This window comes from Typopeltis vanoorti, chromosome 11, assembly GCF_054136105.1.
Source record: "Typopeltis vanoorti isolate ZY-2024b chromosome 11, IOZ_Tvanoo_1.0, whole genome shotgun sequence".
NCBI lineage: Eukaryota > Metazoa > Arthropoda > Arachnida > Uropygi > Thelyphonidae > Typopeltis > Typopeltis vanoorti.
The window spans coordinates 13,809,424-13,836,476 of record NC_143559.1 but is presented as its reverse complement, the minus strand read 5'-3'; the positions used below and the strand labels follow the sequence as shown (position 1 = coordinate 13,836,476).

Below are 27,053 nucleotides of genomic sequence, written 5' to 3'. Positions count from 1 at the left end.
TTTCTGAACTATGCAGTGCAGCCACTGTAAGACTCTTATGCCACCTTACTTCAGCATTTCTGGTCAAATATCATCTACTCCTGCTGCCTTTCCACATTTCAAGCCTTTGATGGCTTTTTCTATGGATATGTATTCCTGACTGCATGTCTGGTCAGTGTTTTTTATCACTGTGCTGTCATCACTGCTTGTTTCATTTAGCAGTTTTTCAAAGTAATTACTCCATACTTCAAGGATATCTTTTTCTCCAGTTTTCATGTCACCTTTATCATTTCTAATTCCTTTGACAGCACTCTTTCCTCCATTCCTAAGCTTCCTCAACAACCTCCAGAATATTTTGCCACCTTCTTGATATTTATTTTCTATATTCTTGTCAAAGTCCTCCCATGACTTTTGTTTAGCTAGTTTTACACAGTGTTTAGCATTCTTGCATTTGTCTCTGTATTCTCTAAGAGCACAAGCTGACTTATTTGATAGGAACTTTTGATATGCTTTCTTCTTTTCCTTCACTGCCTCTTTAACTTCCTGTGTCCACCAGGGAGTTCTGATTTTTTTATTCTTGCACACAACCTCACCACATGCCTCTCTGGCATATTCAATCAATGTTTTCTTCAGAGTTTGCCACTGAATCTCCAAGGTTTGATTCCTGTTCTCAAACTCTTTCATTTTTTCTTCAATAATCTTTGTGTATATTAGTCTGCAGTTCATATCTGAGAGCTGCTCAACTTTTATTCGTTTTAAAACTTTCTTACATGTTATTCTTTTCAATATGAAATTCAGTTTTATCCTGCTCAAGACTAAATAGTGATCACTTCCAATTTCAAATCCTCTGTACACTCTGGTGTCCTGCACCAGTGAGAAAACATTATTGTCAACAATAACATAGTCAATGAGACTTTTCTTATTCCTAGCCTCTTCTCTCCATGTGAATTTGTGCACATTTTTATGTTGGAACATGGTGTTAGTAATAACCAGTCCATGTCCTGAGCAGAAATCCAACAGATATTTGCCATTATTATTAGCTTTGCTCTTTTCTCCAAATTTTCCCAAAATAGTTTTGTATGTCTGACAATCACTTCCTACTCTGCTATTTAGATACCCAATAAGGACCAACTTTTCCTTTTTCATTGTATCAGTTGCTTTTTCTATAGACTCAAAAAATTCCTCCAATTCTACCTTAGTAGAACCTTCTGTGGGACCATAGGCACAAATAAGTCTCATTGTCCAGTTCCCCATTCTCATATTTGCCCACATTACTCTACTTGAGACTGACTGCCATTCAAGAAGATTAGCCTCGTATTTTGTGTTGAATACTATGGCTACTCCTTCTTTTCCTTGATTGTCATTGCCTGAATATAACATTTTGTATTTATTGCTCAGAAAGATCTCACCAGTTTTGGTCTTTTTTGTTTCAGTCACTGCTATTATGTTGATCTGGTACTTATCTAATTCCTCAGCTAGCTCCATTTCTTTGCCATTCCGGCTTCTTATGTTGATAGTACCGATCTTTAACTCTGGTGATGTTGAGTTGGGGTTTGTTTTCAGACTTGTTCCAGTAGCTGACTTTTTGCTGTTCGCCCTGGTTCCCTGGTAAAAACAATGGTGGCCTTGTTTAACCGGGCAACACCCCAGCCGGCATGAAATTTTGTCATGTCGTACCATCATTTTTATTTTGGTTTAACCAATTAGAATACAATTTTTTCGGCTAAATCCCAAATTGCCAGCCCATCCTCGTTCGTTCAGTATCCAAGTAGATACCCAACAGGGTGCACCACGAGAAGGTGAGGATTGTACATTAGGTCAGAAGCCCTGGTCGATTCTCCACATTCCTTTAAGGGCTATGTGGAGGTTTCCTCTCAGTTATACAGCTTTGACCCTTAAGCACCCCCATGAGCTGTTTAATCTTGTGAATGTGATTTCATGGAGAGATTGAGAGCAGTTGATGATGGGGAGCAGAGACTGACTGTAAGTGAGCAAGAGGTGTATGGGGAGTTGAGCAAACTAGATGTTAATAAGGCTGTGAGACTTGGCAATATATCACCATGTATTCTGAAGGAATGTGCCAGGGAGTTGACACCTTCCTTGACATATTTTTTTAATACGAGTCTTACACTTGGTCATGTTCCTAAGGAGTGGAAGGAGGGCAAGATTGTGCCACTTAATAAGGGAGGTGATCGAACTCAATCATCAAACTATATTCCTATCTGTGTGTCAGGTGTTGTGGTTAAGTTGTTGGAGAAGCTTGTGAGAACTAGGATCCAGAATTGCGTTGACAACAATGGTATTATCTTTGATTGACAGCATGGATTTGCTAAAGGAGGTTATGTTTTAGTAATCTACTTACTTATTACAATAAAGTGACTGCTTCCTTGGACAGAGAAGAAGTATACACAGTAATATACTTGGATTTTGCAAAGACTTGAAGAACTTCATGATTGTACCTCATGATAAGTTGACAGTCAAACTAGAGCAGATGGGGTTGGATATTAGATTAGTGCATTGGATTGAAGACTGGCTATCTGATAGGTAACAACAAGTTGTGTATGGAGGAGCGATATCCAGGAAAAGGAAAGTCACTAGTGGAGTGCCTCAAGGGTCTGTTTTAGGGCTATTACTGAATTTATATAATAATGATATTGGTGAAGATTTGGATGGAGATATTCAGTTGTTTGCAGATGATTGGAAAGTTGGGATGAACCATGAAGAGCATGGTTCATCCATGCTCTTCGTGGCCTTACAAGAGATGTTGTGGCCTTACAAGAAGACCTGAATAAATTGAGTGATTGGGCATGGAAATGGGGATGTGAGTTCAATGTTGCAAAATGTAAGGTTTTAAAATTTGGAAAACAAAGATGGGATGCAGAATTTATGCTTGGTGAGGATATATTTTTGGAGGTGGAGGAAATAAGAGATCTGGGGGTGATAATGGATAAGGATCTGAAATTTAGGGGACACTTAGACAGAATTGTGAAGACAACACAAAGGCTTCTGGGAATGATACAGAGGACACTGACTCGTAGAAGTAGGGATATTCTTGTTCCGTTGTATAAGGCTTTGATTAGGCCACACATGGACTGTTGTGCCCAGATTTGATCACCTGATTTCAGAAGGATGAAGAGATGTTGGAGAGGGTCCAGAGGCGACTGACTAAGGTAGTTTCTGACCTATGGAATGTCGAGTATGAGGAAAGATTGAGAAGATGTAGTTTACAGAGTCTGGTGGACAGGAGGAAGAGGGGAGATATGATAGAGACCTACAAGTTGGTAAGGGGTTGTTATAGGATCAATGGTGGAGAAGTTCTACAGAAAATAGTGGGAGATCAGGAGAGAACCAGAGGTCATCCCTGGAAACTGTATAAAGAGTTTGTGAGTAGGGGAGTGAGAGGCAGGTTTTTTTCGTGCAGAGTTGTAAATGATTGGAATGCCTTGCCTGAGTGTGTGGTGTCTGCAAGGAGTTTGAATGTGTTTAAGACACGTATGATGAGGTGTGTGATAAAAGGACCTCCCAGATGAGTCTTTGACTCCATGAGGTCTTGGGTAATAATAATAATAATTTTAAACTGTATTGTATGTAAACAGTGATGAACCTGCTAATACTACATAAAATTTTGTTAAATGCACGTGTTATGGTAATTTTTAGCATTAGTTTCAAGACTTAAAGATGATAGATATTTTTTCTTGCTTTTTTTTTTCTTTTTCACTATGATTAAATCACTCATGTTGAAAAAATAATTTCAAATAATGATAATATATCTCTGCTTTGATGGAATTTAATAAAATTTAGTATTTAAAATTTCTTTAAAAAAATTGAGGTCATTTCATTTTGGCCATTTTTGTGGCAAAATTAGGCAAACACAGAAATCCCTGTTATTGTTAAAAAAAACAGCTCTAGTTTCAGTTATGATAATAAATAATATCACTGTACAAGAATGCAGGTTTCTTGTGATTGCCTGTGATTATTTCCTTACTTATTTTTATTAATACTAGTATAAATTTATAGTGCATTTAAAAAAAAAAGTGTGACAAGTGAACTTATTTTCATTGACTTGTCTTAAGTGAATTTTATTATGGCACACAATTTAGTTTTCATGACTATCACTTTATACAATAATAGTTCTACTGTTGTAAACATGGTTCGAAATAAATGCAAAACTGACCTCTCAAAAATGTACATAACCTAACTGCCATGCATATAAGATTAGCTTGCTAACTCTGAGTATATATTATATGTCCACAGCACAATGCAGTATGCCATGGACATAAGACAGTATGTTTTAAAGAGGAAGGGTTATAACTGTTATTGGTTATCTCATCCAACTTTAATGCATCCTGTCAGATGTGGTAAGGAGCAGCAGTTAACATCATGGCAAGTCATTTTAATCATTTTTTTTTAACACACCTTCAAAAAATATTTACCAACTTCCTTTTCATTTTATTTTGTTAAGAAATTGGTACTTGCTTTAGTTGATGAAGTGAGTTAAATCATTATTTTTGTTTATCAAATGACTGAATTCAAATTCCATTATATCATGGATGTAAAAACTCTAGAGTTTCAACATTTTTTTCCCCATTTTTTCTCTCTGTCTCTCTAAAACAGTGCTTCAGAAGTATTGATTGAATTCCTGTCCAGTGGCATAAGAATTTGGCACTGGTTTAGATTTTATAGTGCATAAATCTTCAGTTTTCTATCAAATGATTCTGTGTTCATATTCCATTATGGCATAGATACCTGTGAAGAAAACATTTCTACTTTAAAATTTTATCAGTAGTTCAAAGGGGAGGATAGTGGATTAACATCCTTTTGTAAATAGGTGGAATAGTCCTAATGGAAGCTTGAAATGAATAAAATCAACAAACCTTACATCCAGATGTTAATCACCATCTGGACGTAAGGAAAATCATAAATGCTGTTTCCATTTCATTGTATTATGATGCCTGATTGTATTTACTGATTGTACATTCTATATGCAAAATTATCTGCGACTTTTGTAAGCTCATTTTCTAAAAATAGAATTCTTAAAGACTCTTTAGATCAGATATAAAATTTGATTTTTTACTTAACCAAAATGGAGACGGTAGCATTTGTACTTGATGTTGTTCATAGAAGCATTTTAGAACCTGCTTATTAATTGCTTATCCATATCCAGTTTTGCCAGTTGTGTTTGCAGTACATATATTATATTTTTGCAATTTGGCCTCGCAGTGGACTTTGACATCTTGTATGTAACTTAATAATCTTCATCCTAGAAGGAAATTTTTATTAGAAAAATAACCCATTATATGTTTAGCATTCCTTAATCCATCTTTGACGTGAACTAGTTGAAACTGTCTCATTCTCTCTGTTTTGTAAAATTTTCATTGGCTGCCTTCAGTCCACCTTCTTTCACAAAAATGTGCTATAGTAAAAAAGCTTTACTGCACAAAGTATACAACCTAAGTTCTACTGTGTGTTTCTTTAACAGGAAATTCCTGATGAACTTTTGGATGTTATGAAGGCTGTATCTATTTTAGAATACTATAAAATTTAACAGACTCTGTCTTCACAGCATCCAGAAATTCATTAGCAGATTCATACACCTCCAATTTCAAGTTCTCCAGAGGAAAGACGATCAATGTCATACATCAAAAGCTTGCAAGAATACATTGCTATTATTTTAAAAAAGTTCTGCCTGGCAGCAAAGTTGATTTCTTGTTACCACAAGGACAAGTTTACAGCATTTATCCCATCCTATAAGGGTAGCGTGAATACTCGGCAGAAAAAATTCTCTGAATGCCAAAACTGCATTTGGTTTGTTAGGTTCACAAATTTTCTTACAGAATGCATACTGCCATATTCTATGAGAAAAATGATATGCTCTTATTAAGGAGAGCAGAGTGTTTTCAATAAGAACTTCTATCATTCCGATTTAAATAAGAATGATGAACTTAGCCTATCAAGAAAGAAATTAATATCTTAAATTATATCAGCTTTGTTTTGTTTTATTGCACATATCCTAAATCCTCTGACACCTTTCATTCCCTTGAAGGGTAAGTGGAGCTCTTTTAGCCCTCACTAATTTTTGAAAACTAATGGGGAGCCAGACTTCTTCTTTCAAGCAGTTACTGATAGCAAATCTGATTATCATTAAATCAAAACTTTTATTTTCAGGAGAGAGAGAGAGAGAGAGAGAGAGAGAGAGTATGGCTGCTCATCTCATTGTCCTAAATTCCTAACATTGGTATTATTTCTGTAATAGTGTGAGTTCTATGGTGGATTTTCTAGAGATGCAGCATTAAAAATACGAGTTTCTGAGAGGTTGAAAGGAAAAACACTATTTGCCTTGTGCCAGAGATCGACTAATTCAGAATTTGGTCTAAGAATGGCTTAGAAAAAGTGCTGTGAATGCCCACACCATTTCTACAGTGGCACATAGATATGTTTTATTTTCACATATATGCTTCTGTGACCTGATGACCTTCATATCAAGGTCATCATCTGAAGTATACACATATATACAAAGAAATAAGCCACGTTATAATCTATATGGTATGTAGATTGTAATTCATTACAATACCATATATAGATTGTAATGATGAGAGAGCAGTAGGTAATGAAGCATGTGGTCCAAGAAATGAGAATGTTGATTTACTTGTGGCATTTTGTGAAATGTATGATCTTGTGACAGGAAGAAGTTTAAATAAACATAAAAGGCATACATAAAATGTACTGGATATCATCTGATAGCAAAACCAAAACCCAGATTTATCATATTGCAATGAAGGGTAATTTTAGGAGTTTGCTCTTATATGTTAAAGTAAGGCAAGGAGCTGATGTAGGATCTGATCATTACTTGGTAACAGCTAAGCTTAAATTAAAACTGAGTAGGAGTAAAATAAAAAATTCAAAATTGAAATGGAATGATAAGATGTGATATGATAATATCTAAATTAAAAATGAATGAAATAAAGGAAAATTTTTCTATTATGATAAAGAATTTATTTCAAATTTTGGAAATAACTGAGAAAGTAGAAGGCCCAAAAAATCATGTCTTTGGCATGATTAAAAAGCAGTGGAAAAAATTTTTAAATGGTACATAATGAAGTGGCATGAGAATGTTTGAGTGCTAAGAAGGGAAAAAAAAATTGGTTATCAGATATTGGAAATTTAGAGAAGAAAGGTATAAAATTAAAATGTTTGAAACTGCTAAATCTCAGAAAATTAAGGAAATTAATTGAGCAATTATAGAAAGATGAGTTAGTTAAAAGATCTGCAATAGAGGATAAAGGGAATTATATGGACAGTTTGGCAGAAGAAGCACAAGATGCTGTAACATTAGGACACAGTAGAAAACTGTATGAGGTGGCAAGGAAAATATGCTCTGGAGGCACTAAGCAAGTAAATGCTAATAAGGGATACAAATAGTTTGCTGCTGACTGGAGAGGATAGGATTGTTAGAAGTTGGAAAAAACACTGAGATTTTAAATATCGAAAATAATGTAACTGAAATAATTAGAAATCAATAATGGAAGAACCTCCTATGAGTATAGATTTAAATATTACACCAGAACCAATATTTAAAATGAAATAATGAATGTAATAGAGAAGATGAAAAGTGGGAAGGCATGTGGCAAATTCTAATATAGTAGTATAAATGTTTAAGACAACTGCTGCTGATAAATTGCAACTGATCTTTAACAATGTATTAGAGACTGAAAAGATACCTAAACAGTGGAAAGAAGCAATGATAACTATAATACCAAAGAAACAACAATCCACTAGATGTGAAAATTGAAGAGGAATTAGTCTATTTACTTTTAGTACCTGCAGAAAGTTTCAGTAAGTATTGATAAATAGGATAAAAAGTGAAATAGAAAATATATTAAGGCACGAACAAGTTAGTTTTAGAATAGGTGGGAATACTGCATCGCAATTTTACCTTAGGAACAGTATTACAAAGTAGAACTTAGAAGCTCATTATACCTGAATTTTATAGATTTTGCCAAGGCATTGACAGTATTGATGGAGAAACATCATTATTATTATTTGACACCTCCAGGGAGTCCAAGGACTCATCGAGGGAGGGCACCTGCTCTACAACTCTGTCTCCACTGCTCAATCCACCAACTGACCGCAACTACACCAACGGCATCTACTGCCGACCACCACCACTAGTATTTCCACAGACACAAATACCCATGCCCACAGCAGGATTCGAACCCGCAGCCTTTTGGCTGCGGGTTTGAACAACATTATGGCTAATTATTAGAAGTGATGGAATTCCTGACAAATATGTGAGAATAATCAAAGAAATGTATAAAGGAAGTAAAATTTGTTATTGCACAGCAGACATGCTGTCTGCTGTGCATTGACATCTAAATGTCTAAATGGTTTGGGATAAGGTTTGATGTGAGGCAAGATTGTATAATGTATGGTTTACTGTTCAACATAGTCATTAATTGGATCATGCAAAAAAAAAAGTTGCAAGTAATAAGAGGGATTAAATGGAATCCTATGTCACATTTGGAAGATCTAGATTATGTAGATGACATAGTCTTGATATCATCAAAATACACTGATATACAAGAAAATGGAAGCTTTGTATACAATGGCTGAAAAGGTTGGTCTTAATATAAATAACTAAAACAAACGTTCTTAAATTGAACAACAGGTACCACAAAGAAATTAAAATCAATCAACATGCATTGGAAGAAGTTAAGAATTTTACATGATTGTGTGCAAATGTATATACTGATGTAGATGCAATGAGACTTGAAGAGGATAAGTAAGTACTGGTTTCAGTGTGTATGCTTATTCATATTACTTAAGTAGATCAATAATATAATGAATTCATAAATGATTAATTTTTTCACATTTAAAAAAATGTATTTATAGGAATTCAAATGGGTTTTGCATGTGATCTTCAGGGACCATCATCACATGAAGCATTAATTTCTCTTCAAGATGCTGAATTACATTTACTGGATAATATGAAAAGATGTGTAAATTTGAGGATTAAATATGATAGAGAATATGCTTCCTCTTTAACATCTGTCAGTTCAAATGCATTGAAGTTTGATCATCCAGACCTTGGAGGAAGTTCAGTAACTCATGTATGTTATGTGATATTCTTGTCATTAGTTTTGCCACTGCTGTGTATAATCTCATAGTTAGGCCAATATATGATAAAGATTTATTAAGTAAATTTAGCAGATAATGTAGCTCTTTAATTAATTTTATATATACTATATATATAAGTAAGAATTAATAAGGTAGAAAACCAGAATAAGATGGTAATAATTATTTTAACATGAAAATAATGATGTATCATGTTAAATGAAACATCGTTATTTTCATGTTAAATGATGTTTAACATGAAACATCACCAAATTACATAGGATTTCTTCAGATGTAAACACACAAACTAATAGACAAGCAATAAAGACTAACAAAGGTGACAACTACTACGTAGTTATAGAAGAGACTGATGTTTTTTTTTAATATTTCTAATTGTGCATTCTTATTCTGGTTTTCTGTCTTATAACTTATTTAACTGCATAGTGATCATCCTCATTAGCTTTAGGAAGTTTAAAAATTTGATAAGTTCCTTATATATACCCTCAAGGAGTGTACAAGATACTGTGATAGAAATACATGATTAAGTTTACATTGTTGCTAATTTCATTTCTAACATATTTCTAACTGCATCATTCCATCTAAATCTTAGTTATTCCATGGATATTTTCCAGTAGAGATATGAGTGTGGGGGGGGGGGGTCTGGAAAGTTCTGATAAACACTTAGAACAAATATTATATTAAAGCAACTGATATAACCACAAGAAAGAACACACAAGAATATAAGAACGTAGGTTACCTTCATAACCCTGCTACTAGTAGCAGAGTTATGAAGAGCTAAATTACATCTGCCATCTTTGAAGGTAGAAGTAATTTAGCCCATTTTAAATGAACATGACAGCATGCCAATCTTACATATGCTGCTTGGAAAGAAGTCAGCAGACACCATAGTGTGAGGAACAGACAGCCGTAGTGCCAATCTTAATAAGATATAGGACCACCTATCACTGCGTGACTGCAGCAGTCCTTGGGACATACTTTCCACAAGTGTACGATAGCAATCAGTGGGAATTTTGAGTCATTCTTCCTGTAGCCATGTAATGAGGTCCTTGACCATTGTGGGACAGATGACAATTGAACTCACCTGATGCTTCAGTTTATCAAATGTTCAATAGGGTTGAGATCAGGGCACTGTGGAGGCCAGACAAGTGTGTTGACATGTTCACTAACTGTGCAGTTACATAGTTAGTGAACTTGTGTTAGTGAGCAATAGCTGTACAAAGTTACATGGTTAGTGAGCAATAGCTGTGCAAAGCATTGCATTGTACAGCTTGTTTAGATACTTCTCAGAGTTAAATGTTCATGGCACAACAAACATAAGTTCTAGGCTAAACCAGGAAAAACAGGCCCATACCGTCACCTTTGAATTTCATAGTTGGGGTTATGTACTCTGATAAGAGATGCTTACCAGGCATCTACTACACCTGTCCATCTGCTCGGTAGAGGATGTGGTATGATTCTCGCTCCATAATACAGCTTTCCAATCTGTACACTCTTTGCACCACTTAAGATGACATTGCATGTTGGCTCAGGTAATGTGAGGCTTGCATATTGGAGTCCTACCATGAAAATCCATGCTGTTTCTGATTGTTTTTGTTGACCTAGATTGCCCAATTTTCCAAACAGATAAGCCTGCAACATGGAATCCTATTATAATGCCTCTTTCAAACTCATCAGTCCCCTTTTAGTAGCCATTCCTTCTAGACACAGTTGCACTGACTCAGGAGCATCATATTCCTCCAACTGATGCTGGCTACAAATGTAACCTGTTACATGGCACAATACACCTTGCATATTGACTTCTTTCTAAGCAGTGTGTTTGGGAGATGATCATCAGACACCATAATGCAATTCCTTGTTATGTATGAATGACTTAAAGAAGTGGTAGCTTAATTGATTAAAGAACACTTCCTGATATTATTATCTGATTTTCTTATTTAGTGTAGCCTCTGTTTTAATGTATATTAATAGTGAAATGTTTCCATTTAAGAAATATCAGTATACTGATGCATGCAGCAGCTTCTAATATGTTGATTGCATCTCACACTTTTGTGACCTGTTTCAAAATAACTTGATGATACAGAAGGTGAAATAACACTAACTTGATTCTTATTCATGCATGCATATTAATTCTAATATAGAATTCTCTATATGTCAACTATACACATTGCTCTTAATTTTTAAGAACGGTGTCCAGATTTTCTCATCTACTTCTTAGTTTTTTAACTGTCCTCCCTTCAGCAATATGTATAATCATTTTAAAGCATTAATTAGAGCATAACAACTTTGAGCAATGATCTAATCTGGGAGGTTAGATCTTTGGTCATGAAGTAAACTTTAGATTGGTTTGATAAACCTTGAATACTATAATTAAATTTAGTTAAAGCATAAATATTTCAAATAGTCAAACTGCATATATATAACATGCTATAGTGATCTCTCAATTACCTCACCTTCCAACCCTTCAACTATTTGACTGGTAAATTGTTCTTCTGTGGTTGAATAATTTTTTTGTTAATTAAGAGATTGTTGGGACTGAAGGGACTGAAACTTTAACTTGAATCATTTCAGGCATGGCATGTAATTGCTGAAGAAACTGCAACTTTAAGTAAATTGATAAAGCAAAATGCAGACCATTTAGCATCACATACACTAGAATCCTTAAATAGCTTAATTTCTGAAAAACGTGCACTCAGAAAGGCTTACTTTGATGAACACCAGCAGATTAATAAAGAACTCTGTCAGGTATGATATTTATTAATTATTAAATACATTTAAAAATTTTGTAATTACAGCAGTAATCATCTATTTTTACCTGCTCTTTGCTTTTTGTTATGGCATCTTATTTTTGATTCACCAAAATGTTGAAAAGAGTGATGATTGTCTTAAGATAATCACTTTTTAAAAGTGATTGCAAGTTTGAAAATATTATGCATTATACTTGAAAAGTGCAGCACATAGCGAAGCAACTTTTTGGTTTCATACCAGATATAATATGACATTGGTAGCATGCAGATTTAAGAAATATGCACAGATCTAAATAACATAGTAACATTGCATATTGCATTTTAAAATCATTTGTTTATTTATTTTTATTATTAACATCAGACTTCCATGGAGTCAGAATTCATAACCCCACAGTTTTTGTGCTTGCCATGCTTCCAGGCTATTCATTCCACTCGCCTACCAATCTATATGCAAAGAAGCTTTTCCTCAATCCTCTGCTCTCACCCTCTTTATACAGCATCCAGGGATAGCTTCTTGTTCTACCCTTGTTTTTCTCTACTCTATGAAAAGTCTCCTACACATTAATCTGGTAACAATCCCTCACCATGTTATGCATCTCAGTCGTCCCTTCTTCTGTTCACAAGGCTTAGCAAGTTACATTCCCTCGATATGTCAACCAGGCTTCCAAATCTGTGTAGGTGTCCCTGTACATCCTGATCAAGGTCTTATATGAGGGAATAGTTTTTTTTTTTTTTTTTTTTTTTTTTTTTTTTTTTTTTTTGCTTCTACTTGTCAATGCCCTTTTTATCATTGCCATAATCTGTTGTAGTGTCCTTACAATTTTAGCAGTGGACCTATGAATTTCAAGTTTCTGTCCACCATCACCCCCAGATCTCTCATTTCTTCTACTTCTTTCAACATTTTTCCATTAATTATTCCATGCATTCCAACCTTGCCTACCAGATTTCAAGAACTTACACTTTGCAACATTAAACTTATAACTTTACTTATCCACTCACATAGTCTGTTGATATCTCCTATAAGGCCACAACATCTGCTCTGTTCTTCATATTCTTTCCAATTTTGCATCATTGGCAGTCAGCTACATAACTTAAGTTAAGCCTCTCCCAGTATCTTGAATGGGCCCCAAAACATATCCCTGTGGTACTCCATTAATGACCTTTCTCTTTTGGGTTGTCACTCTCCCACACACAACTTGCTGATACCTATGTGACAGTGAGTGGCCTATAACTCGCTAGTCTCTTATCCAATCCTATCCATTTCATTTATTTACCAGTTTAGAGCAATTTTTATTTTATTTTCCACTCCTTTGGGGCTAGTGCTGTTACAAGACTCATGTTAAACAGGTGTGTTGAGGGTGTCATTAATTCCCTAGAGCATTCCTTTCAAATATGCAGTAATATATTGTCAAGTCTTGCTGCCTTATTAACATCACTTACTTAATTCCTTCTGTTCACTCACCATCAATCCCTACACCCCCACATCCTCTACATTCCAGTTTCTCATGTCTCCTTCACAAGAATGAAATACTCTGATAACCGCTCATTGAATTCTTCAGCAACTATGTTCTCTCCATCAGTTACCAATCTACCATTGTCATCAGCTAACATCATCATTCCATAGTAATTCTTTCTTCTACTTTTCACATTTCAAAAGAACTCACTAGGGTTTTTCTTGGCTTGATTGGCTTATTTGTGCTCATATTGCACATTTGATGTTTGTACACTTCATGTAAGTGATCATTACTAACATTCAGATGTTAGTAATAATCTTTCAGATTTCATTCTTAAACCCTTCATTCATTCATTTCACTCCTACCTTATTTAGCCACTTCACCTTTGTAATACACTTAAATATTTCTGTATTAAATACCTCTTGATCATTGCTCAAGCAACATGCCGCCTTTCCACTCAACTCCTTTTTCCATGCTATAGCTCCTAGTTGTCTTCTAAGCTTTTCATATATCTCTTCACAGAAGCTCGCCTGTAGGTTGGAACAACCCAGATATCACCTCATGCATGATCACTCACACCAACTGGGAGAAGATTAGAGATCCCATTCACATGCATATCCTTTAATGATATGATCAGGTCAAAGACTTGACCCTCATGTGCCCTCTGTTACATATATCCTAAAATAGTTGTTCCTCAACAACTTCATTTTCCTTATTCCATGATGAAATCTCTTCAGTCCAGTCAGTATCACCATAATTAAAATCACCTATAATGATCACAGGGTGCTTAAGAGTCAAAGCTCTATAACTGAGAAGAGACCTCCACATAGCCTTCAAAGGAATGCGGAGAACCGACCAGGGCTTCTGACCTAATGTCCAATCCTTACCTTCTCGTGGTGCACCCTGTAAGGTATCTAATCTACCTTGATACTGAATGGACAAGGATGGACTGGCAGTTTGGGATTTAGCTGACTAAATTGTATTCTTATTGGCTTAAACCAACATTTCAAATGATGGTACAACATGACAGAGGTTCATGCCGGCTGGAGAGGGGCCTTCTTTAACTGGGTGAGGCCCCAGCCGAAAAGTCAGCTACTGGAACAAATCCTAAAACTTACCTCAACTCAGCATCACCAGAGTTCAAGATCAGTGAAGAACAAGCTGGATTCAAGCCAAATAGAGGCTGTCAGGATTTCCACTTTACAGCAGATAGTTGAGAAATCATGAGAATATAACAAAGATCTGTATTTAAGTTTTGTAGATCTGGAAAAGGCATATGACAAGGTGCCAAGAGAAAAGCTATTCCAAACGCTACAGTTATATGATGTTAATGGGGCATTGTATCAAGCAATACTTAGTCTTCATTTGAATTGTAAGTCAGCAGTTAGAATTGAAGGAAGTACAGGAAGATGGTTTAATGTTAAATCTGGTATCAGACAAGGGGATGTACATTATCCCCTCTCTTATTCATTATCTATATGGTTCACATTATGAAGAAAATTGGTATTAAACCTGATATCAAAATTGGAGGTGTTAATCTCAGCTCTTTGCTTTATGTGGATGATGTTATACTTCTAAATAAATCCGCTACAAGTCTGCAAGATTCCCTGACTAAATTGAATAACTGTTGTAATAGGTATGGTATGAAGGTCAGCTTTAAAAAGGTAAAGACAATGAAAATAGGCAGAAACATTGAAAATATCAACTGCATTGTGAATGGGGAACTTATAGAACAAGTATGGTAAAACATTTCAGCTACTTAGGCACGATTTTTAGTGAAGATGGTGAGTTAAATATGGAAATAGACAACAGAATCAACAAAGCTGATGTGGTAGGAAGTCAACTGAATAAATTTATATAGAATAAGAGAGAAATTAGTTGGAACACTAAATTAGCTGTATACAAAGCAGTGTTTAAACCAATTTTAACTTATGGATCTGAGAGCTGGGTAAGAAATAAAACACTTGACCAGAGACTATAGACTGCAGATATGAGAGACCTGAGAAAGATTAGAGGTATGAACAGATGGCATCAGTGGCAATATCATATTAAAAACGAGGATATTAGTAAAGAACTTGCTATTGTCAGCATCCAGGAATTTATCCATGAGATTAGCAGATCTAATCTCAGGTGGTATGGTCACTTAAGCAGAATGGGAGAGGAAAGATTAACAAAATAAGTGTTCTCTGCCAGGTTGGAAGGAAAAAGACTCAGAGGAATACCAAGATATAGGTGGATTGATACAGTAAAAAGTGCCTTAGAAGATAGAAATATAAGACCTGATAATATTAGAGTCTTGACATTTAACAGGCTGATTTGGAGGAAAATTGTAGATAGGAAGTTAGTAATGATGTAAATTTTTCATGTAGTACTATCTTATCCTGTACATCCCTTGAGGGTATATATCAGAAATTTGATGAAGATATAATGAACACCCTTCTCTTGCTTACTGAGCAAAGTTGCCTATACATGTCTTTGTCTCCACTCTCAGCATTCCTTGGTCTATAGCAACATCCAGATAAATATCTTATCTCATCCACCTAATACCATACTGCTTCAGAACCACTGTCATTATTTGCCCCTGGTATCCCAGCCTTGTGCAGACATAATTCTCTTGCTATCATCAGTAGCACTCCTTTCCCTTCTTTACTTTTACTATCCTCTTAACAAATGACTTTCCTTTTGAGTTCTTTGAAACCAAGTTAATGAACATGTTTTATATAAAAATAATAAAGATGTGCTACTGTACTTGCTATGTGTAATGTTGGAGAGTCTGCATTGTAAATATAGTGATATGTATTATTGAAATATTTAAACATGCATATAAAATTATAATTAAAGTTGCAGATCATGGTTTAAAAGTAGATTTAAAAGTACATTTTTGTTTCAGGGGTGCTTAAGGGTCAAAGCTGTATGACTGAGAGGAGACTTCCACATAGCCTTTAAAGCAATGCTGAGAACCAACCTGGGCTTCTGATCTAATGTCCAATCCTCACCTTCTCATGGTGCACCCTGTTGAGTATCTACTTGGATACTGAATGAACGAGGATGGGCTGGTAATTTGGGATTTAGCTGACCAAATTGTATTCTAATTGGTTAAACCAAAATAAAAAATGATGGTACGACATGACAAAATTACATGCCGGCTGGGGTGTCGCCCGGTTAAACAAGGCCACCGTTGTTTTTACCAGGGAACCAGGGCGAACAGCAAAAAGTCAGCTACTGGAACAAATCTGAAAACAAACCCCAACTCAACATCACCAGAGTTAAAGATCGGTACTATCAACATAAGAAGCCGGAATGGCAAAGAAATGGAGCTAGCTGAGGAATTAGATAAGTACCAGATCGCCATAATAGCGGTGACTGAAACAAAAAAGACAAAAACTGGTGAGATCTTTCTGAGCAATAAATACAAAATATTATATTCAGGCAATGACAATCAAGGAAAAGAAGGAGTAGCCATAGTATTCAACACAAAATACAAGGCTAATCTTCTTGAATGGCAGTCAGTCTCAAGTAGAGTAATGTGGGCAAATATTAGAATGGGGAACTGGACAATGAGACTTATTTGTGCCTATGGTCCCACAGAAGGTTCTACTAAGGTAGAAGTGAAGGAATTTTTTGAGTCTATAGAAAAAGAAATTGACACAATGAAAAAGGAAAAGTTGGTCCTTGTTGGAGATCTAAATAGCAGAGTAGGAAGCGATTGTCAGAAATACAAAAATATTTTGGGAAAATTTGGAGAAAAGAGCAAAGCTAATAATAATGGCAAATATCTGTTGGATTTCTGCTCAGGACATGGACTGGTTATTACTAACACCATGTTCCAACATAAAAATGTGCACAAATTCACATGGAGAGAAGAGGCTAGGAATAAGAAAAGTCTCATTGACTATGTTATTGTTGACAGTAATGTTTTCTCACTGGTGCAGGACACTAGAGTGTACAGGGGATTTGAAATTGGAAGTGATCACTATTTAGTCTTGAGCAGGATAAAATTGAATTTCATATTGAAAAGAATAACATGTAAGAAAGTTTTAAAACGAATAAAAGTTGAGCAGCTCTCAGATGTGAACTGCAGACTAATATACACAAAGATTATTGAAGAAAAAATGAAAGAGTTTGAGAACAGGAATCAAACCTTGGAGATTCAGTGGCAAACTCTGAAGAAAACATTGATTGATTCTGCCAGAGAGGCATGTGGTGAGGTTGTGTGCAAGAATAAAAAAAATCAGAACTCCCTGGTGGACACAGGAAGTTAAAGAGGCAGTGAAGGAAAAGAAGAAAGCATATCAAAAGTTCCTGTCAAATAAGTCAGCTTGTGCTCTTAGAGAATACAGAGACAAATGCAAGAATGCTAAACACTGTGTAAAACTAGCTAAACAAAAGTCATGGGAGGACTTTGACAAGAATATAGAAAATAAATATCAAGAAGGTGGCAAAATATTCTGGAGGTTGTTGAAGAAGCTTAGGAATGGAGGAAAGAGTGCTGTAAAAGGAGTTAGAGATGTTAAAGGTGGCAAAAATGGGAGAAAAAGATATCCTTGAAGTATGGAGTAATTACTTTGAAAAACTGCTAAATGAAACAAGCATTGATGATAGCACAGTGGTAAAAAAACACTGACCATGCATGCAGTCAGGAATACATATCCATACTTGAAGTAGAAAAAGCCATCAAAGGCTTGAAATGTGGAAAGGCAGCAGGAGTAGATGATATTCGACCAGAAATGCTAAAGTATGGTGGTATAAGAGTCTTACAGTGGCTGCACTGCATAGTTCAGAAAGCCTGGACTTGAAATGTGGAAAGGCAGCAGGAGTAGATGATATTCGACCAGAAATGCTAAAGTATGGTGGTATAAGAGTCTTACAGTGGCTGCACTGCATAGTTCAGAAAGCCTGGACAGAGGGACGAATTCCCGATGATTGGAGTAGAGCTCTCATAGTACCCATGTATAAAAAGGGAAATAAAACTAAATGTGAGAATTACAGAGGTATTTCCCTACTGAGTGTTCCTGCAAGATCTATGCAAGTATACTTGAGAAATGGTTGAGAAGAATTGTGGAAGAAAAGCTTGGTGAAGAACAAGCTGAATTCTGGCAAAATAGAGGCTGTAAGGATCAGAACTTCACTTTACGACAAATAGTCGAGAAAGCATGGGAATATAACAGAGATCTGTATTTAAGTTTTGTCGATTTGGAAAAGGCATATGACAAGGTTCCAAGAGAGAAGCTATTCAATACGCTACAGTTATATGGTGTCAATGGGGCATTATATAAAGCAATACTTAGTCTTTATTTGAGTTGTAAGTCAGCAGTTAGAATTGAAGGAAGTACAAGAAGATGGTTTAATGTTAAATCTGGTGTGAGACAAGGATGTACATTATTCCCTCTGTTATTCATTATCTATATGGATCACATTATGAAGGAAAGTGGTATTAAACCTGATATCAAAATTGGAGATGTTAATGTTAGCTCTTTGCTTTATGCGGATGATGTTATACTTCTCAATAAATCCGCTACAAGTCTGCAAGATTCTCTGACTAAATTGAATAGCTGTTGTAATAGATGTGATATGAAGGTCAGCAATAAAAACACAAAGACAATGAAAATAGGCAGATTCATTGAAAATGTCAACTGTGTTGTGAATGGAGAACCTGTGGAACAAGTAAAACATTTCAACTACGTAGTCACGATTTTTAGTGAAGATGGTAAATTAAATATAGAAATAGACAACAGAATCAGCAAAACTGGTATGGTAGGAAGTCAATTGAATAAATTCATATGGAATAAGAGAGAAATTAGTCAGAACACTAAATTAGCTGTATACAAGACAGTGTTGAAACCAGTTTTAACTTATGGAAATGAAAGCTGGGTCAGAAGTAAAACACTTGACCAAAGACTAGAGACCGCAGACATGAGAGTCCTGAGAAAGATTGTAGGTGTGAACGGATTACATGAATGGCAGTATCATATTAAAAACGAGGATATTAGGAATGAACTTGACATTGTCAGCATCCAGGAATGCGTTAGTAGAGCTAATCTCAGGTGATATGGTCACTTAAACAGAATGGGCGAAGAAAGATTAGCAAAACAAGTGTTCTCTGCCAGGTTGGCAGCAAAACGACCCAGAGGAAGACCAAGATATAGGTGGATTGATACGGTACAAAGTGCCTTAGACGATAGAAATATAAGATCTGATAATGTTGCAGTCTTGACAAGTAACAGGCTGATTTGGAGAAAAATTGTAGATAGGAAGTTAGTAATGATGCAATTTTTTTCATATAGTACTATCATATCCTGTACAGGCTATCTCCTCTCCTATGTATGATCCACATCCCTTGCTGTATGAAGTGTTACACCTGTTGTACTAAACAAAAACTCTTAATTTTGATGTTTGGTTGTACTGGATTTCCAGCTACATTAGAATTAAGGGAAATGAGACTGCAGATGAAGCTGCTAGATGAGCTCATACTGTTTATCAAACAGTATTTGCCATATACTGTTTGATAGTACTATATACAGACAGTTTATAAGATCAAAGTCCAATGGTGGTAATCATTTCAGGAAACATTGATGAAGCCAAATTATATGATATTAAGCCTGAAATTAAGCATTGGCATTCTATTCAATGTAGAAAGAGAAGAGAGGAAGTTGTTCTTGCTAGGCTCTACATAGGTCTCAGTCATCTTGCACATTCTTATTTACTGAGAGCTGATGACTCTCCTGTGGGTGAAGATGCATTATGCATCTTACAATTTGTCATATTATTGTGGATTGTTAGCACTTTACAAGAGAGAGGAATGAAAATTTTACCTCTCTAGTCAAGCCATATATATACTCAGGCAGATATCAGACTCAGACAGATTGTATCATGTTTTTAATCTTCTACAAAAAATTTATTTGTACAAACACATTTGACTGTAATTTTGTTTATATATTATATGCAGATACCGCATCGCTTAATTTTTGTGCATGCACATTGTTTACTAATTTTTCTTTGACTATTTATGTATTTCTGGAACCTTTGCTGTAATTTTATTTATATGTAGATACTGCATTGCTTGGCTTGGTTTTTGTACATGCATATTGTTTACTAGTTTGTCTTTGACTATTTATGTATTGCTGTAGCATTTTCTACGACACGGCATGACCTTTACTGTTCTTGTGCCAATAAACCATAAACCACTGGGATCAGTCTGTGATTGATTTTTATTCAGTCTTTACATTAATTACATTCAGAAAGATTTGACAAGTGACATTCAGATGTTTGCTCTTGACAGAGTAATCAGGAATGTGGCTGATATTCAGTACTTGGAATGATTTTAACAGGCTGGAATTGTGTGCATATGAAAATTGCTGTTAATTCAATGTTAGTAAATGAAAGGGTTATATACTTTGATATAATGAAATATCCAATATTATATTATATTGATGGGATTATACTAGAAGAAACTGTTCAAGCTAGGGATCTTGGAATTTCAGTAGATAGGAAGTTGAAGTTCAAGGGCCGCATAGTAACAATTGTAAATACAATTCAGAGAATAATTGCAATTCTGAAACAGTCCTTCACATGTAAGGATCAGGAAGGCATTTTTCCTCTTTACAAGGAAAAATGCCTTCCTTGATACTACCTCTTAGATTATTGTGTGCAGGTCTGGTCTCCTGCTTTCCATGGTGCTACTGATACAGTGGAGAGAGTGCAAACATGTTATAGATTGTTATTGGGATTATTGACTGCACCACCAGCAAACAGGAGAGAGAGAGATATGATTGAGACTTACAAATTTCTGTAAGGATCATACAGGATACTAGTAGATGGAATGTTTCATTCTATGGAAGATGGGGAGAGGACAAGAGGGCATCCATGGAAGTTGAAAATGATTGCAGTGAAGAAGAGAGTGAGAGCTATCTTTTTCTCTCATAAAATGGTACATAATTGGAATGGATTATCTTTGGAGGTTGAATGCAAGTAGTGTGAATGAATTCAAGAAAGGGTATGACAGCTGGTGCAGATGATATGCGGCCTCCCTCAATGAGTCCCTGACTTCATGGATGTCTCTCTTAATGATAATAAAAAAGTATATACATTTTTGTAGCAGATATGGTGTTCATCCAGATCCAGAACAAGAGTGGTTCATTGCCACAGTGTATAGACTTGATCAGAAAGATTCGAAATGCTCTATTTGCATCAGAAGTCAGGTTCTGGAGATGATAAATGTTCTTTGTGATAATCATACCATGCACTGATTAGATTGAAACTTGATTATGGGTCTAAAATCTATGCCTTTACGAGGCTGGTAGTGTGATAATCGTACCATGCACTGATTAGATTGAAACTTGATTATGGGTCCAAAATCTATGCCTTTACGAGAGAGAGCTCTGCGATGATCGGACCTTATTTACCATCACGCTGTAAGAATTACAACTGCAGCGTTTTGAACCTCACTGATCCCTAGTCTACATGTTGTGTCAAATGAATCACCCTTGTCACTTCATTGTCAGCAGCTGCCTCTCATATGCCATCAAAATAAAATCCATGCCAGACCATCACATATGGCCAGCTTTTTTTTTTTTTTTTCCCACAGTGGGAGAATCTCTATAACACTCAGACTGCCATGTTACCCATTTGGTTTGCAAACAAGAGCACTCTCTTAGAAGCTCTAGCTAGATATTAGGTTAGACTATGTCACACAGATGTCATTAAATATACTATAAACTTGGCATTCACATATACCACCATGCAACTTTTCTTTCTGCAGGCTTCCCAAACATTGCACTCCCTGTTGTCTATCAGCAGCTTTTTTCAGGCACACAATGGAACTCTGATTTTATACCTGCTTTCACAAATGGTTCAAAATCAGGTGGGATCTTCTGCTTCTTCCCAAATAGCATATTATCTGTCTGCTCAGATCCCAATAAGAATTAAAAAACTTTACTTTTGCATTGTACTATAGATCTTTCCTTAAAATACATAAGATTCTAATGCTACCAAAATTGTATTATATATACAGATTCGCAGAGTTCCCTACAGGCAATAAAAAGCTAGAACTGCATAAACATGTCCTTTTTTTATGGAAGCTACATTTGAACAAGTACTTCTGTTGGATTCCAAGCCACACTGGGATAGGGAAACAAGGCTGCTTGACACTGTGGCTAGGTTAGCTCGTTTTCAAAGCTTCTGCCATCTGCTTGTCCCCTGCACCAATTACAGGCAGATCACATGACAGTTTAATCTCAGTGCTATCAAATGAAACCTGAAATCAAATTGTGTTAGTCTAGTCTGTGCAGGCATTGTAAAGAGCAAGTTGTTCTTACTCAGCTCCTCATAGATCATAGTCACACACTCCTTATTGAGGGGAGAGTTCTGTGGTACTACCATGATTTATATTATAATTGACTGCTCTCACTTCATCACCGAGTGCAATCGCTATTTTAGTCGTAATTTGTATGAGTCTTGTACTCAGGCAGATTTCATCAAGTGTTTTTCATTTTTAAATTTTTACAGAACTTGTATATGCTATTTTTATTTATAGAATATAGTTATCATATACAAGCCTTTTTTGATACCTGATTGTTTTTATCTTTTTTTTTTATGAACTTCTTTCGACACTTTTTTTTTTTTTTGCACACCTTTTTTTTTTATACTTGTGTTTTATAAGCTATTTTCTATACCTGATTATGCTGTTGCATAAAAATAATTTCTTTATTAAGCAAATTAAAAATGCTAAGAAATTATATTCTTGTTTAATCCTTTATTCAAGTGTAAGCAAACAAAGTTTGCACTTGAAGTTTAATCATGACTAGGCTACTTGTATATAGAAGCTAATGACTTCACATTAATTGCTTTAGTACTAAGGCAATTTTGGCATTTTTTTATTTAACTTATATCTAAGTGAAAAAAACTTTCTACATTTATTTATTTATTAAGCACTTATTACTTTGCATACTACTATGATCTGTTTGGTGCAGTAGGACCTTATTTGTCCTTGCACCACTTAATCAAACCAGAACTTCAGAGTCTTGTTTGTTGATAAAACAGTTCCTAGTTAAAATTAAATCATGATGAAAATCATGCACCTGACTCTCAGACAATAAATAACCTGTAGAAAGTATAACTGTAATTCCAACCTTAATCAGAATGATTTAAATACTGGTGAGTATTAATAATGCATTGATTCAAAGGTGAGATAAGAATGACAAAATTGCTATTATAGATAAAACGAATACCTTAATGAATTAAGATCAACAGTGACAATTCAGTTTATGAAATCTTTAAGTTGAAACCAACTTAAAGGATGTTGGTTTCAAACCTACCATGGTATGAAGGTTTGTGAATATCTTAAGGTAGCAAAATTTCATTACATCACTCCTCTGTGTTTATTGGAAGTGGGCAGTGGCTTGGAAAAGCAATATTGTTCTCTACAGCTGATTTTCAATTCTCCATGAACATTTTGAATTGTGTTTTGAATTTACATTAACATGCACACATACATTAACGTGCATGTTAATGTATTTAAAAATTTGTTATTGTGCACAGAAATGTTTGACATTTTGCTTTTTAAGTGAAAAAGAAATTTTGAAAAAATCTTTCATTTTTATGCAAAATGTTTTAAAAATTCTAATTAACTATGCTAGTAAGAGTGTACTTAAGTTGTTTATAAAATCTCCAAAATAATTCAGTTTCCCAAACAAACAGGGCTAGTATATTATCCTACTGTTTCCTGATTCAAATTAATTTTAGAGGCCTAAACATTGTTCAAGGATCCAACAGTGATTTAAGTGAGACAGCTCGGCTTAGAAATATACTTGCTGTTTTAATTAAGGAACATTTATTTGGATACAAAATATTTATTAAGAAACATATCATTATACACTGATCCTTGAATTGAACAAATCATTTACAAGTTGCAAGTTAATTGTAACAGCACTACATAACTCTGCATTCAATTAACCAGACTAGTAAATCAATTTGTAAATAACCAGTTAATCATGAGGGTGTGTTCTCTTGTTATCTCACCTCCTGTTATATATTGAAAAGCTTTCTATTGTGAATTTTGCCTATGAAAGATTGATGTTTGTATACCTATCATACATTAGGTGGGTGGCTAAAGGTGAAGTAATCTGCAAACCCAGCTCTAGAAACTACGCAACCTAAAATTGTATTTTTTTGTTTTTACAGTGAAAGGTCATTGTTGCCGCCATCTGTACCATAGATGCATTTATTTATGTAATGTGATTAAGTGGGTAGTTGTTTCATGTTTGAAGTTTTTCACTTCCTAGAAATTTTAAATATAAATGTTTTGTAGATGATTTAACATATGTTCACATAGAATTTTATTCTGTGGGAACATATTTTATGCAGAATAAGTTTGCTGATTCAAATAAATCTTTACTTAAATGTTTTTGAGTCTTTAGTATTATTTATGCAAAATTGTATCATATTAGCTAAGAAAACTGTCTCATTACACTGGACAGATGTAATTTGTTGACTACAGTAATCTTTTCTTTATCTAACCCACATTGAGAAGGCAATTTACACTGTTTGATAATTGAAAGGTCAGATTATTGAAGTAAAGTTACATGGTACTGTACCAAAAGGTGGTTAATATGCACGGGTCAGTTAGTTAAAGGATCATTGTTTTGAAGGTTAGATAAACAGTAGATTACTGTGATCATCTTCACAGTGAACATATAGCCTCTAGAAAAAGCACTCGAGATTGACTTTTTAAGATAGTTTATTGACATATACAAAATTTTGGCATTGTTTCAGTTGCTTCATGACAACATCAATTATTCTGTGTTTGGTGTTTATATTTCAGTTGCAGCATTCTGTTATAGTAATGAAAAATGAATATGAAAAATGCCTGGAACTATGGAAAGAAGCCAAAACTAGGTATGAAGAACAGTACATGAAAGGTGAGGCTTTATGAAGAGTTGCTGTTAACCAGTTATTTGTAAAATATGCAGTAAAATATTTTTTGTTACTATATTTTTACTATCTGTAAAATTGAGAAAATGCATTTAGGCATTCAGTTATCATGCAGTATTATATTACTTATTAACTAACTTGAAATAAGAAAATGTATATTGTATTCATTGATTGTTTTTCTCCTCTATATCTTATTATTTTTAAACTGCTAACTTCAGTTTGATTTGAAAACTTATAATACATATTTTTTTGAAAGCCCTGTTATAGACTTTGCATATTCTGCATCTGATATTAACAATATCAAATGGAGGTAACTAATTCAGTTTAAAGCAATACTCTTTCTCTGTGATTATCTGCCTAGAACATGTTATATTATAGTTATACAGTTGAAAGGTTTTTCTGATATTTTCAACATTCTTGTATGGTTTATTTCATATATGCATATCTAGATGTCAATGTCAAAAGATATAACATGTAGTGAATGTTTGTGGGTGGGAGATACAAAAATGTTAGTGTAATAAACAGTGAAGAGGAGTACAGGAATGGATGATTGTAAGTGAATTATCAATAATGAGAGTCTTAAGAGGCAGACGGATAATATGAAAGAAGCAGTGAAAGATGAGAACAACAAGGAGGTTTTAATGAAACAATTAGCATGCTTATGTATAACCTTACACAAGACCAAGCTGGACTTTTTCATATATTTAACCTATGCATGACAGGAGAGGTCAGAGGGAAGAATATTGATTAAAAAAAAAAAAAAAAAAAAAATGGAGAGTAAGAAGACAATATTGTAAGGCAATTCCATGATTGGAGGAGTACTTGAAGAGTGTGTGTGATAAAATCTTGCATTCCTGATACAAAGATAAAGATGTTAGTGATGCAGCCAGGATTCAAAGAGGGAAGGTAAAGGAGTTAATCATTTTCATTGGAAGTATGGAATGTAAGATGTCTTATCATCTTACATTCCAAGAATTACTGAAAGAAGCAAAAAAGAAGTGAGAATGTAAAAGTTGTAAGCCTTATCAGGGTATGAAAGGAGCAAATTCAGGAATGCTGACTGTTGAAAGTTTATTTTTCACTTGGTTAGACTATAATAAATTTAGTTTAATCCTTTATAAGTGGATAAGCTTATGTGTTTCGTCAGACATGTTGTAATAGATTTCACGGTATGATATGAACACAGATGGATAAGAAACTAACTATTTATTAACTTAGAAGCTAATATTTTGCTGGTATTATATCCAGCATCTTCATAGCACACAACACAAAGTTTGTTACAAAAGCAAGAAAACCACAATCCGGTGTGACAGTGGGGCCAGTATAAGTAATTGCAGCATGCAACACAAGACTAAAGTCCTAATATGGCACCATCTAGGTTTTTTAAAAAAAAAAAAAAAAGAGTTCAAAGTTTTGAAATAGTAGTCCAAATGATAGTCTTAGAAAGTTGAAAAAATAAAATAAAATAAAAAATAAATAAAATAAAAGTAATAAATATTAATTTGGTCTTAGGATGACTGTCTCCCAAATCTTTGGTAGATTTATATAGCCATACTTGTTAAGGTTTGGAGTATGTTTTAAGGCTTCTGTTGATTCCAGAAACAACCTCTCTGACTTGTAGAAGCTTCTGTGCATTACTTTCGTTTCTTTCCAATTAATCCTGTGTGCAGGGGTATCCAAAGCATGGTCTGCCAGACCCGACTTGCCATAATGAAAGTGTCGGATATATGTTTTGCGTCCACAGTTCTTCCTGTCTGTCTGTAGTAGGCTTGATGACAAAAACAGCATCTTCAGAGCACACAACTTTGTGTTGTGT

The 27,053-nt window shown here is 34.8% G+C and overlaps 1 protein-coding gene across 1 annotated transcript in view; it reads left to right on the top strand.

Annotated features, from left to right (window-relative positions):
- Nucleotides 1-8,876: 8,876 nt before the first annotated feature.
- LOC150101312 (tyrosine-protein kinase Fer-like) overlaps nt 8,877-27,053 on the top strand; it is a 272,304-nt gene continuing 254,127 nt past the window's right edge. The window contains exons 1-3 of the mRNA XM_090400764.1: nt 8,877-9,086; nt 11,680-11,853; nt 25,128-25,224. Coding sequence (XP_090256890.1) covers nt 8,877-9,086; nt 11,680-11,853; nt 25,128-25,224 — 481 coding nt within the window. The remainder of the gene's footprint in view (nt 9,087-11,679; nt 11,854-25,127; nt 25,225-27,053) is intronic.